The sequence below is a fragment of the Corapipo altera genome, unplaced genomic scaffold (assembly GCF_003945725.1).
Source record: "Corapipo altera isolate COAL_440 unplaced genomic scaffold, ASM394572v1 2b, whole genome shotgun sequence".
NCBI classification, from domain to species: domain Eukaryota; kingdom Metazoa; phylum Chordata; class Aves; order Passeriformes; family Pipridae; genus Corapipo; species Corapipo altera.
The window spans coordinates 25,987,935-26,001,851 of NW_020884874.1; the positions used below are offsets into that span (position 1 = coordinate 25,987,935).

Genomic DNA, 13,917 nt, shown 5'->3' on the forward strand with positions numbered 1-13,917 from the left:
GCTCATCCCATAGGACTTGGCTGAACCAGGCTGAAGTCTTTTTGTAATCAACAGGGGTAAGGTAGGACAGCAATTAATGACTAAAAAATGTCCATGTCTGAGGTGGGTACAAGCCAATTTGCACTCACGCAGCTCAGCAGAGAACTAAACTTTCTTTAGCTCTCAACATATAAAACCTGGTATACAAAATTCAAACTCAAGAACATGGATTTTTATAAATTATTCAGCTGATGATAGGGAAAAGAGGATGAGGCTATACAGATATGTTTAAAGAAGGAATGAGAATGTTAGGACAATCTAATGTTGGAAACTACAGATCTATAACCCATGTAGTAAATGAAAGCTTTCACAATCAATTCAAGGAGAGAAAATTAAAAATGTGGAAATAAATGGAATACCATGTATATACAGTATGGCTAAGATGACTGTGTCAAACTAATCTGCCATCAGCCTTAGATAAAATATGCTTTGAAAGACAAAGACCATAGGATAAATCTAACTTTCTGGAAACTTTGTCCAAAAAAAAAAAAAAAGGGAACAAGAAACCTTTGTAATATCCCAAGGGAAATTTTCAGGCAAAATGAAAAGGATAGGAATTAAAACAAGGCAAAACTGGCTATCAAGTAAGATAACAATAGATTGGTCTGAACGAACTTCTAGGCCTGGTAAATTAGATTGTAGATTCTGTCCAAGGTGACTTTGGGGACAAATTTTACTTTATATTTTCATTATTTGTCTCAGCAAATAAAGTACAATAGGAAGTACTCCAATTAAATACTCTAATCATCTGAAGTTAATATACAGCATTAATTAAGAGCATGACTGGAGATGTACAAAGGAAATGTAGGATGACCTTGAAGATGAAGCTGTAGTTCTAGAATAAAATCACATAGAACAAGGTTTCAGGGATCAGTAAGAACAATTCCTTCTATAATCTATGACTCATGAGTTGGAAACATGAGAGAAGAAAAGCACGGAAGTTTGAAAAAGGGGTTAACAACAGGTACTTGTGAGCTAGAGATACTTAAGCAATGGTCAAGGGCAGCAGATACTGATCAATCATAACACTGGCCAGGAATATGTCTAAGGTGAAAATTAGAAGACTGGCTTGCAACCATTACATGAACAAATTTCCAGAACAGGCTTACCTGGGCACAAAGAATTCAAACAGTCTATCTTATTTTAAAATTGAATAGGATAAATGTATCAATAGAGTTGTCCAAAGCCTTAACTAGCAGAGGATTGGACATGCCAAGCCTCAAAATCCCTTCCCATCCTAGGTTTGTCTATCACCAGCAATACTTTAAGTTTTATAATAACTGGTATATAAAGATCCACACAAAAAGTGTTTATTACTAAGAGAATATTTATATCACAAGTGCAAGTGGGTGACAAGCCCTGACAGCTGTCCTACACCTCAGCTTCTTGCTGACTCTGTCTCAGATATTCATTAAGAACTCCAGTGGTTACATTGCCACAAACTAATCTTTTTCTTATTTGTAGTTCTCTGGCACTTGAAAGGGAAACAGGGCTCTCACTTCCTGTTCTCTCTGCTGCAGTTTTTAATGTCCAGTAGTTAAATGTTTCAGATATGGCAACACACACATTGGTTCAAACGGTTATGATAGGCTTGGTCCAGTCTGTAGAAGACTGATACCCTGATCTCAGATCAGAGCAACTGACATAATTTTTAAACACTTCGATTGTCCAATGATTTCAGACACATGTGGCAAAACAGCAATAAAGTGGGCATCATTTCTGGAATATTAATATGAATTGTCACTTGAAAAAAAAGTAGGATCAACAATTATAAGAATTGTAAGAGGCCCAGGCTGTCCACTAGGAAAAGATGAATTCAATATTTTCACTAATTCCCAAATGTTCTAGAAATTGCCAGTAAAACATAACACAGCCGATCTTCAGCATGTAGATATTCTCCCTCTCCCCATTAAAGAGAGTTTCTATAACACGGTTGCATGGTTTAGCTGGAAATGAGATATTACATTTGGGTAATAAAGTTAAGGCAGGTGTATGGAAAGCTGCATTTTTCATTGTTGTGCAAATTCTCCAGACTGATCAGTTTATTATCATAAGCTTACAGTTCACATATTTTTCTAGCCAGTATTACTACCAAGACAAAAGTAAACTTCTAAGAGAAGATAACAAACATTTCCAAAATCCCTGGTGCAAACAATACCAAAGTCTGAGCCAACTCTCAGAAAGGAACAAAGCTTTGGTGGTCTTAATGCCTTTAGACTTACTGAAAAACAGGGAGTGGTAGGTGAACCATTCCAGCATTGCCTGAAGAAGAGAAATATAGAGCTCTAAAAATGCTCCCTAGGAGACCAGCACTCATAGCTTCAGTTGAACAGTTCAACCTGGCAGGTAGCACACACACATGTGCTTATTTCTTTTGGTTCAACACAACTAAATATATTTCAGGTTTTCAACAGTATATTTACTCTTTTGTAATGAAGCAGAAAAAATAGGTCTGTAAGCATTTCCTTCTGTAGCCTTTTCCTTTCTGAAAGACAAGAAAGAGTTTTCGAAAAGTAACAGTTGATCCAAAGGAATTTATTGAATGACTTTCAAGAGACATTCTCACAGTCTCTGTTAAAGAAGGTATCCAAGTTTCACTAGAGATATGAAGGGTTCTGGGTTCACTAGTTCAGCTATGAATAACTTATATGTCTTGCTTATAAGGGTAAGACCTTTCAATTCTTTGGCTCATGTTATCCCCAGGATCAGCATGGAAAGGGCATCCAGCAGCTGGCATTTAGGACAGAGCCCACACTATTTCTACAGCCTTTTAGATTTCTGTCTAGATTGCAAAAATCACACTAACAGTGGTAAGGAAGAAGAAAAGCAATAGAAGATTCCATGGAAGATTCATTAACTGACTCACAATGGCCATTTGCACTGGAGAAATTGCTAGTAAGAGTGAGGAGTCTCTAGAAGACGAAGCGTGGGCATACAGCTAGGTAAGGTTTAGTAAAGCTGTGATACAGGAGGACACTGGAGTTGCTCCAGGGTTTCCATCATGAAGGCCCAGGTCAGGAATCATCAGGAGGTGTTTGAAGGCATAGAGTTCTTCAAGGCCTTCATAGAAAAGCAGTTTTTTTCCTTCAAACTCTCTTTTTGCCAGAGAAGGATGATTAGAAATTTGGTGATACATCAGCTGAAGAAAAATTCAGAGTGCATAACACAGGAATGGTCCAGCTCAAGTGACACATGGAGAGCTTAATTTCCACCTAGGAAAAGTGAGCAAGCTATTCATCTATTTCTTTTGCATGTCATAGTAGCAAATAAATAAACAAACAAATCAATTTTTGGACTCATATTCTAATAGTACAAGCCTCAACATATGAAAAATGACTGCTATACACAGGGCTTATTCATGAAGAGATTTATGGTTTTTAGACCAAAAACTCTCCAGACAACTTCAGCACTAAGAAAACAGTCTAAGGGAATGTGGGTAGGTTGCAGCTACAGATAAGAAATATCCATTGAAACAGACCATATCCTCTACCACTTCAAGCTGAAAGCCAAAGCAATTTGATTCATTTTTTATCTTCATTGAGGTTTTCTGTGAATCTGGGCAAGAGACTGAGGTACAATAGACCCCAAGTGCAGATTCTTATTAATCTCCAGTTAAGTTTTCCAGATTTAAATGAATGTTCATGTTAGATCAATTAATGGAATTTATGTAAGTTTTAAACTATTGCACAGTGCCAGTCCATTTTTTTCCCCACGGTTGGTACTCACAGGCAAATATTAGTACTTAAGCAGTCACACTCCAACACTGGAGTAAATTCAGAATTATGTGGTTAACTGTACAGGGGTTTACAGCCTTCACGCTGCTTTAACCAATTGTTAAAAAAGATACTGAAATAGTAAATTTATTATAATTTCAAAAAAACCTTCCTCTTTTCGCTTACAAAATTTTCAAGTTTTTCTGAAAGTCTTTAAGCTAACTTCAGATAACAACTAGCTCAAATTCTCATTGCTAAATTAATATGACTAGAGCCTACTAGTACGAGTAACTTCAGTTTCTAGAAAACTAAACATATTAGAGAAACACAAATAAAATTAACTAAATTCAGTGATTAAGGAATTACTAAATCTCTGCAAGATATTTTGGCTTTTATCACTTGTTGGTGCTCTTGGTGTTTTGTAATGTATTTTGGGACTGGCTGGAAAGTATGTTCTCAGCTTATCTTCAAGGCTGTAAAAACTGACTCTTTGGCATAGCTAGAAACTCATTCAGGAATTCGTTCAAGCTGTTAAATTTGGAAAGAAAATTAGCATACAGCTGTCATAACATCAGACTTCCTAGATAGGATTCTTAAACATAGAATTACTAGATGCCTGTCACTAACAAGACTAATTGTTATCAAACAAGACAAGCAATTACAGACCAGACAAGAATGTTCCCTTCATGGCCCCTCTCATCCATATGTTTTGGCTTCAGGGAGCAAACCGTGAAATTTAAGAAGGTGCTTTACGTGCTTCCTAATGTCCAAACAACTAGGCTGCTTCTTTTTGCATATGTGATACTGCCTAGACAAAGAGAAACTCATATTTTGGGCTAGGATCTGAAATGCTCAAGCAGGACAAATCTTTATCCACTGTTCTCACCCTTCAGGGAGGAAAGTGACACTTCTTCTTCAAACATTCTATAATTTTAAGTATAGAAAAAACCAGTATGTTTGTGCAAATATTCTTGTGTCATACAGCTTGCTTAGGACATGTTGAGCCACATGCTGAACAGTGGCTTAGCTCCAGTCAGCCACCTACATGTGCAAATTTGACTTTCTGTAGGCTGCTTTATACTTCTTTTTTTTTTTTATTATCCCCCCCTCCCCCGAATATCTACAGAAACATCCATTTTGAAGCTGGAGCAGAGTCCTTTAGATTCTTTGGAAGTTCCTTTGTCCATCAACTGCTCATAGTGAGGCAAAGTAATTTGACTCACTGGCTAATTCAGGAATCAATAGGAGATACAAATTAGCCACATAATAAGAAATAGCTGCCTGTACTTCTGTAGCAATGCCAGATTAGCCCCTGCATCTCAGCAGTACGTTTTTACAGCGTTATTTAACATTCTAAACTTTCTCTGTCTAAGTATCTGCCAGTCAGACAGCTGTTTAGGCTTTTCAGTTTTAAGATTAACAATTCACACTAGCTTCTCCAATTTTTAACTAAATGCATTTGTTTCCTAACAAATGCCTTCTTGCATACAGTCTCACTGGAGGCTAGTGCATCACCGTTCTATTCCAGTTCAACAACTGGAGACGTGTGGCTGCAGTACAAAGGACAAAGACACAGCAGAATCCATGTTAGGTCACCACCATCCTCTTTAGAAGTCAGCAAAGGCTACAACCTACTGCTGCCATTACATCTTCCAGGCTGCTACTGCTAGACATGCAGGAGTGCTGTCAATGGTCCCTCTCCTCATTTTTGCTCCTAGTGCAGGATTGTTCATGTGTGATGTCTTTCACTACTGTCAGAGGTCATTTGCACTGAGAAGAGTTGGAAAGCTAATGGAGCTAGACTTGCCCAGGTTTCAAGTGTACCACCCTAGTGGTACATTTTCTTCTCCATCTCAGATTCATATTAATGAAAACAGAAAGGAAAAAGGGGAAAAAAGAGTTACTTAATAGTTTAGCAAGGATGTGTGGCTAGCTTAGGCAGTTTTTATAATTACTCAACCTGCCTTTCCTCTGTGAAACACAGAACATCCACTGTTTGATGTGTTTCAAATCATGCGTAAGGCACTAGTCTATATGTGGATGTCTCTAACTTTATCACAATTAATAAATCTTTTTGCTATCCATATTGTTACTCTACAGAATTCAGTAGGAAGGGCAATACAATGATCTATGCCTACATATCACTGAGCCAGAAGATGCAGCTATACAGGGTTTAATGGAGTTTACGCCAGGAAAAGAACAACAATTTGGCCCGCTGACTTCACAGGGGTTAAATCATAGCAGCATTTAGCAAAGCAGAACAGAATGCTCTGTCAGTAGAAAAGAACAATGAAGAGCATTTAAGACTGTCCCATTTTATAGCATAAGCAATCTTTTAATTTGCAATACACACATCTAGCAGAAAGCCAACAGGACAGTTTAGCAGCAGCAAGAGTTCATTAAACCACCACTCTTGGGAAACATTTGTATTGCAAAACATGCATAGGCAACAAGTGCTCGTTCCTGTGGATTCAGCTTCCGAAGAGACAAATGCTTTCTCTGAATTAACCTCTACACTGCTACAGTGCCCTGTGTTGTCACAGGCCAGACCTAGTCTTTTCCCAGCGATTAACAAGAAGGCAGGACAAAGACACTTGTGTTAACAGCACACAAACAGCTGGAGCAGGAGCCAACCTACTACACTTGTCCAAGACTACTGTCGACACACACCTCACCTCTTAACCTTGCTCTGATGAGTATGTTCTATCACATCTATATGGCTTCCTGCTGAATTGGCTAATAACTAAAAAAAGAAAACCCAGCAGAGTCATCTAACTTCAGGCAGACAAGCAGTCATGCTGCATAGACAACTATGTATCTATGTTAAAGAGAGGTACTAATATGTTGCCTTGCAACACACAAAACCATCAGATAGTTGGTATTAGATTCAGTAGGCAAAAGGTAGCAATGTATGCAGACCTGCACAACTCACACAGATCAGAGCCCATATATAACAGGATTGTGAGTGTCCTTAGGACTCGGGAAGCTAAGAAGCAATATTCACCTTTTGTGAGCTCAAAAGAATTTCTTGTGAAAGAATCAAAACAGATTTCTTTGATTACACTCACATGAAGCACAATGAGAGATGTGCCCTATGGCATGATGAAGAGAATTTAAATGTTGAAACAGCAGCTAGACAAAGAGGACCTGATTTGGCAGAACTAAAAGTAGAAGTTATTTTAGAAATGCTTTTCAGTTAAGTTTTAGTTTTATTTTTGTTTACAAAATGCTTTTAACATTACATTAAAGACGTTTCTGAAAAACTACAGGCAAACAGCAATAAGCAGAGTGGTCTGAGTCAGTGCTCCAAGCACAGCCCCCAGCTCTCTGAGGCTAGAGACCAGCTTAGTCCTCCTGACTTTCTCTCTTCTCTTAAGTGGTACACACAGAGGATGTAGGAACTGCTATCTGGAAAGGCATGCACAGTGACTTGCAGAGAACCAGCTGGCAGAGCTGACCTCTGTCTTTCTTTTCCTCCCTTAACTCAGTGGTATCTGATGAAGCTGAATGGAGTCTTCTGGAGAAGCAGTGAGTTGTAGTTACGCTTTACAGAGGCACCTAAGCCACCTAAAAAATTGCATTTGAAACAGAAGGTACCTTGGAATTGAACCCAAATTAGTTATTATTAAGAATATATTTTTTTAAAATAATTTAGTCATATCAAAATTAAACTTGTGGACAACTGATGTGCTTTGCTTCTGTGTGTCCTTACTATGATTAAAATCAGAAGCTGCTCAAGTCTTGGTAAACAGAAGAGCTACTTTTCCATGTGAGGATTCAAACCACTGATCCTCCTCCTGAAGCAGTGGCACTTCGCAAAAGTATTTCAGTGCTTAGCAGAGCAGGAGCTGAAATGTAATTGCTCCTCTCCAGCACACAGCCCAGCCACTTGTCCAACAGCACAAAGCCTGACTCTCCCTGACTCCAGCCATGCCTTATAGAGCATGAAATAGCTTTATCGGGAGTGACTCAAACTGGCATGTCCCAGACTATACCACTCCACAGGGATTAGTGCAAGAGGAGGGAAAGCAGAGGGCAAAATCCATGCTCCAAAATGGCTAGAGAGGTGTTCTGTGGGGAGGTCAACTGAAGGAGAGCTTGCTGCCTCTGAGAGTAACTCTTCTTATGACCAGCTCTCCCCCAGCACCTGCCTACTCCCCGCTCCTCCTCCTTACCTGGCTGTTGTCAGGACTCTGCACCCATCACGTCAACTCCCTGAGTTTGCAGGGGCTGGGGTGAGGGAGAAAGATTTCTCCTTAATTAGCTTCAAGGGCCTCAGCAAGTGCTGTTATCAGCACAGGGGTGGGAGGAGTGCTGTGGGGCTGAAACGAAGGCTAGAGGAAGAGGAGGAGCAAGTCTTCTCCTAGTAAGTAGCACCCAAGCCTTCTTCACTGCTCCTGGGACTACACCTCTAGAAAGGTGGGCCAGATAGGAACCCAGACCCTACCCACAGATGAGGAATACAACATGGAGCATAGGAACAACTACGTTAATTTATTTTTTTTAATTTTTTTTTTTAATTGTTTCTTTCCCATTTAGCTTTCTAACCCTCACAGATGAAAGTTTCATCATGGAACTACCATTCACCACCTTTTTTTTTTTTTGCTTTTAATCACGGAGTTCTATTTACAAATTAGTGTTGATTTCAACAGTGTCAGCTAACCAAAATGACAGCTTTTTTTGGCAAAAACACACTGTTGAAAAAAAACCCGTCCAACTCTGACAGCAACTTGCATTCTGCAATGGGTTTTCACACCTACTAATGCTTCTACCTCCTGCCTCAGCACTCCATAGATATACCATAAACCCACATAGCATTGACCTAAATATATAGTTATCATGCGCCCTCTCTGTTGTTTATTCCTCAGATACCCATGCCATCTTAAAATGAGGCATTTTTTCCTCCACAGCTGTAAGAATTCCAGTCCAATTCCCTCATTTTTTAATTCTACTTAAATACTTTTTTAATTTCCTTAGCACTGGAGCTTGGAGCAAATTTAGTTGCTCTGTTATTTGGGTTTCCACATTTATAGGTGCATTTTTTAAAAGTATTTCATCTCATTTCTTTTCCAGGATAAGCTCATGATTAGCCAAGCAGCTAAGCAGCAAGAACATAGCATTGCCATGTGGCAGATCAAATGACACAACCACAGCAGGTCCAAAATACAGCTACAAGGATATAACAACCTCTTGGAGAAAATGAATCACTCTCAGAAAATTCCCTGGGAATGATTTTCAGGAGTGGCAGAGTTAGTGGGTTTGGAGAAAGTCAATCACTTCCCTTCTGTACAGTAAAGGTTGCCAAAGTTTGCCACAAGGTATAACCGGATATCTTCAACGTAGCAGAATATGTAGAAAAAGGCACTCACCAGAGTTAGCTGAGCAGCTACAAAACTGTAAACAAATGTGGACAAACTATTACCACCCAGGTTATATGAAGCCAGTGATTTAAAGTAAATTCTGTTTTGCTTCTGTCTGGTGGTCATCACTAAGTGCTAGGCAGGGCATTACTGTCTGACTTCGTGCTGAAAATTTCCATTTTCTAAGCACTTGTTAATTTTGGCACATTAATCCTCACAGTACTCTAGAAACACAGAGTAAATTTTATAAAAACAGGGAGGCAACAGCAGAAGGTTTTCAACTCTTTGTACCTGGAGCCAAATTGTGCTTGATTTTTGAAAGAGGTCTCCTCTGCTAGCACCAGCTGACTTTCAAAGGTGCTGCTTTCGAAGAACAGACTCAACATGGACAAGCAAACATTAGAAATCATATTTGAAAAGTGCGGTCTTAAGAGTGACCCACTCAACTGTACCAAAGGAGACAGAGCAGTATTAAACAGGATAATCAGGGGATCAGGTCCAGCCAGCATGGGTTTAGGAAAGGTATATCCTGCTTGACCAACTTGATCTCTTTTTATAACAGATGACCCACCTAGTGGATGAGGGTAAGGCTGTGGATATTGTCTACCAGGACTTCAGTAAAGCCTTTGAGATTGTCTCTCAGAGGATTCTCCTGAAGAAACTGGCTGCTTATGGCTTGGACAGGTGCACTCCTTGCTGGGTAAAAAGCTGGCTGGATGGTTGAGCCCAGAGAGTGGCGGCGAAAAGAGTTACATCCAGCTGGCAGCAGGTCATGACTGGTGTTCCCCAGGACTCAGTGTTGGACGCAGTCCTGTTTAATATCTTCATCAATGATCTGGATGCACACTATCAGTCAATTTACAGGCAACACTAGGTTGGGCAGGAGTGTTGATCTGCTGGAGGAAGGCTCTGCAGAGGGATCTGGACAGGCTGGATCAACAGGCTGAGGCCAACTGTATGAGTTTCAAAAGGTGAAGTGCTGGGTCCTGCACCTGGTTCACAACAACCACATACATCACTACAGGCTTGGGGAAGAGTGGCTGGAAAGTGGGCCAGGGGAAGAGGACCTGGTTGACAGCCAGCTGAACATGAGCCAGCAGTGTACCCAGGTGGCCAAGGAAGACATCCCAGCCTGTATCAGGAATAGTGTGGCCAGCAGGACCAGGGCAGTGGTTGTGCCTCTGTACTCAGCACTCAAGGCCTCACCTCGAGTCCTGCGCCCAGTTCTGGGCCACTCACTTCAAGAAAGACATTGAGGTCCTGGAGTGTGTCCAGAGAAGGGCAACAGAGCTGGAGAAGGGTCTAGAAAGTAAGTCATATGAGGAGTAGCTGAGGGAGCTGGGGTTGTTTAGCCTGGAGAAAAGGAGGCTCAGGGTTGATCTTATTGCTCTCTACAACTACCTAAAAGGAGAGTGTAGCAAGGTGGGGATCAGCCTCTTCCCCCAGAGAATTAGTGACAGGATAAGAGAAAATGACCTCAAGCTACACCAGAGGAGGTTCAGGTTGAACATCTGTAAGAATTTCTTCACTGAAAGGGTGGTTGAGTATTGTAATGGGCTGCCCAGGAAGTGGTGGAGTCACCATCCCTGAGGGTGTTCAAGAAATGACTGGACATGGCACTGAGTGCTATGGTTTAGTTGACATGGAGGTGTTCTGTCAAAGGCTGGACTCAATGACCTATAAGGTCTTTTCCAACCTTAATGATTCTATGATTTCATAAAGACTGGATATGAATTTAAGAGTCTCTAGCCTCCAAATCCCTGCTTGGATCATTAAATGCCCCCTCTGCTTATCTAAAATCTTATTCAATTCAGGACACAGAACAGTTAAACCCTTTATGATTATCTATTAATTCAAAGTAATGCCATTTTCTTCTGTTTCCATTTGAACTTGATCAGGTGATCAGACACTAAGCACTGAATTCAATAAACATAAAAATTCTTCTCATGAAGCTTAATTTAGAACTATTTGTTCTCTTTGTACAGAAAATAAATCTTTCTTAACTGCTTTTAAGCAGAAAAGCAAATACACTATGTCCCTTTATCTACTAGTGCTTAAAGCATAATATATACTCCAGTAATTTCCTATTATAATGGAATATTTGCACAGGTTGCAAATTTATCCCGGAGGAATGAGGAATCTAGTGAATGGACACATACATTTATTACACTGAATACTCCAGGTAGTGCTGGCCTATGATATCAAGCCAATAAGCTGGATGATAGCCCTGGTATAATTATGTAATTAATTAGCTTTATCATAATTTTTGGTTTATGACACTAACTTTTATGTGCCACTAGTCAATTTAATGGTATTTTAAATTGAAATAAGGCCCCTGAGAGAGATGCTACTTACTGAATCACAAATCTTGTATGCAGTTTTCTTTTAATTTCAAAAGATGACCTAATAAAATTCCTTTATAATTAAATCCATTCTAGCAACTTCTCCTATGTGATTCTTTCTCTTCTTCCATTTTTAATTACAAAAAAATTCCAATCAGAAAACACTTGCCACCATAATTATACATAAAAATCAGCAATCCCTTTTTGTACCTCTTGCTGTTCCCCTCACACAGCAGTGCATCCTGGCTAGCTTTCCTGCAGAATTTTACTGGCATCCTCCACAGGTACAGTGAGGAAACTGCACCTTTCAAAGTGAGAAACTAGTTAAATTTCCTTCTATCTTGTTTGAAAAATAGTCAAGACATGGGAAGAAAGGTAAGCAAACCCCACGTACTTTCTATTTTAGACAGACATTTGCAAGCGTTCCAGTATCAGAAGTTGTAGTTCTCCAGCAAAGTATGACCAGCTAAAGGAAGGGAAGGGTGACCACAGCTCACCTCCACCCAACATAGCAGAGGTCCCCTATGTGCCACCTCCTATTTCCAGCCAAAAAGGCAACCCAAAAGTGAGCATCGGCACTTTCTTGGGGCCGAGGGGTTGTGATGTCATCCAGGAACAGTTCTTACCGCATAGGCACCTTCCCTGCCTGGTGGTCATCATACAGAAACCCATGGGGATCACAATCCTGACACAACACTGTTAGGATACATCCTCCATTCAACACTTAATACAGCGGTTACATTGAGTAAGAAATATGAGCAAGACAATCCCTATAAAAGCTGTTTTCATGGGCTTTATTCTACTCAGTGGGCAGCTGCACCCAACAGGAACACTGGGTGGGAGCAGAGCTAAATGACTCCTTTCTGAGGTGATGACGATTCTTGCATTGAAGGTACCCTTAATGTACCTTCATGTAAACCATGGTAAACACAGAACAATACTCCGCCTCTGAAAGTCATCACAACATTCCAACCACTGGTGCCTGTGAAATGCATATGTTGGAGGTACCTAAGATGACACAGAACAGTTAAGAGAGCACTTGATAATACCGGATGGTGCAGCCAAACAGATTAAAATAATATCCTTTCCCTGCAGACATAATCATATTCTTTTCCACTTCTACTCCCTAGAAAATAATAAAATAACAGACAGATACTGAGCATAAATGGAACTTCAACAGTTTGTACTTGTGTTTCTAAGGCAAGCATATAATTTTAAACATAACCGAGTTTTAAAAAACAATGATATCGAAGTGAGATGAAAATAATGGAATTATTGTCAACCTCTTACCATTTGCTGTGTTCTTTTTGAAGTTATCTAGAAACTCTTCCAGGAGCTGTGACTGGTTTGGAGGGGGCAACAAACTCTTCGGATCCCGGGAAATGTCACCATCTGACCAGGATACACATAAGGGTTGCTGGGTCATTCGCACTGTGAGCATTACACTTCTCTGTGAAAACAGCATCTCCATTTGCCTGAGGTTAAGAACAGACACAGCCTCTCCATTTATGCTCAGGATTTCATTGCCTACTCGGAGCCCTGGGAGCATGTGAAAGCAGAGAAGGAAAAATAAAAAAAAAGGTAATATAAAACATAAATGGTCACAAACCAAACCTTATAGTGATTCACCTTTTACTTTTTTGGTTTGAATTCAAACAGTCTAATCCTACAACAAGTCCATTAGAATCAACAGGATCTTTATTTGTGCTATAATTATATAGATTGACCTCATGCTTACTTTGATAGGTGTTACACATAGTACAGCAAGCGAGTTGTTTCTGTTTAAAGATGTCACAGAAATGGGTGGGTGGGAAAGCAGCAGAGCTTTCAAGAAGATTAGAATAGAGCCACCTCTCACAACCAGATACCACCAGTATACAGCACCATACCACATATTTCATTATCTGGGAATAGCACAACATTAGTCACGCAGATCAAATTATTCATGCAAAACTGGAACAACAAAGAATGGAGTTTTATCAGCTTTTATATAAATCTAAACAGTGGCAAATACTGTCTTTCAAGGTCAGCAACAACTAAGTAGACATCACCATCAAGTAGCAAGTTAATATCTCTGTCTCCATTTCTCTGGGTTTGTTTTTCAGAGAGCAGAACTCAGGTGATCCTCAAATGTGCTGATGAAGAGAAACACAGTTTCTGAGCAGTGCCGTGGAGAAGCTACTCACAGAAATATATGCAGAAAACTACTTTGGGGAGGAAGGCTACTTTTCCTTGCCAGAAAAGGTGGAAGTGATGGGTCATAGAAACTGATCAAGGAGGTTCCCTAGTGTGAGATTAACTCTTTCTCCATTCTGCTCCTCCACACAAAAGTACTTGGTTGGATGACTGAATACAGACTTTGTCTCCAAGGCTGAACAAGAACTCTCTCCACTGTATTGAAAGGATAGTTTAGTTACACTGTGTACACTATTTTTCCTGTATCACATATTTCCAATGGTCTTC

At 39.9% G+C, this 13,917-nt stretch overlaps 1 protein-coding gene across 9 annotated transcripts in view; it reads right to left on the reverse strand.

The window, feature by feature from the left end:
• Nucleotides 1–13,917, reverse strand: part of TIAM2 (T cell lymphoma invasion and metastasis 2) — a 188,006-nt gene that overhangs the window by 38,401 nt on the left and 135,688 nt on the right. For all 9 annotated transcript variants that reach the window (XM_027631056.1, XM_027631065.1, XM_027631097.1 and 6 more), the window contains one exon: nt 12,745–12,993. In XM_027631056.1, the coding sequence (XP_027486857.1) occupies nt 12,745–12,993 (249 nt within the window). The remainder of the gene's footprint in view (nt 1–12,744; nt 12,994–13,917) is intronic.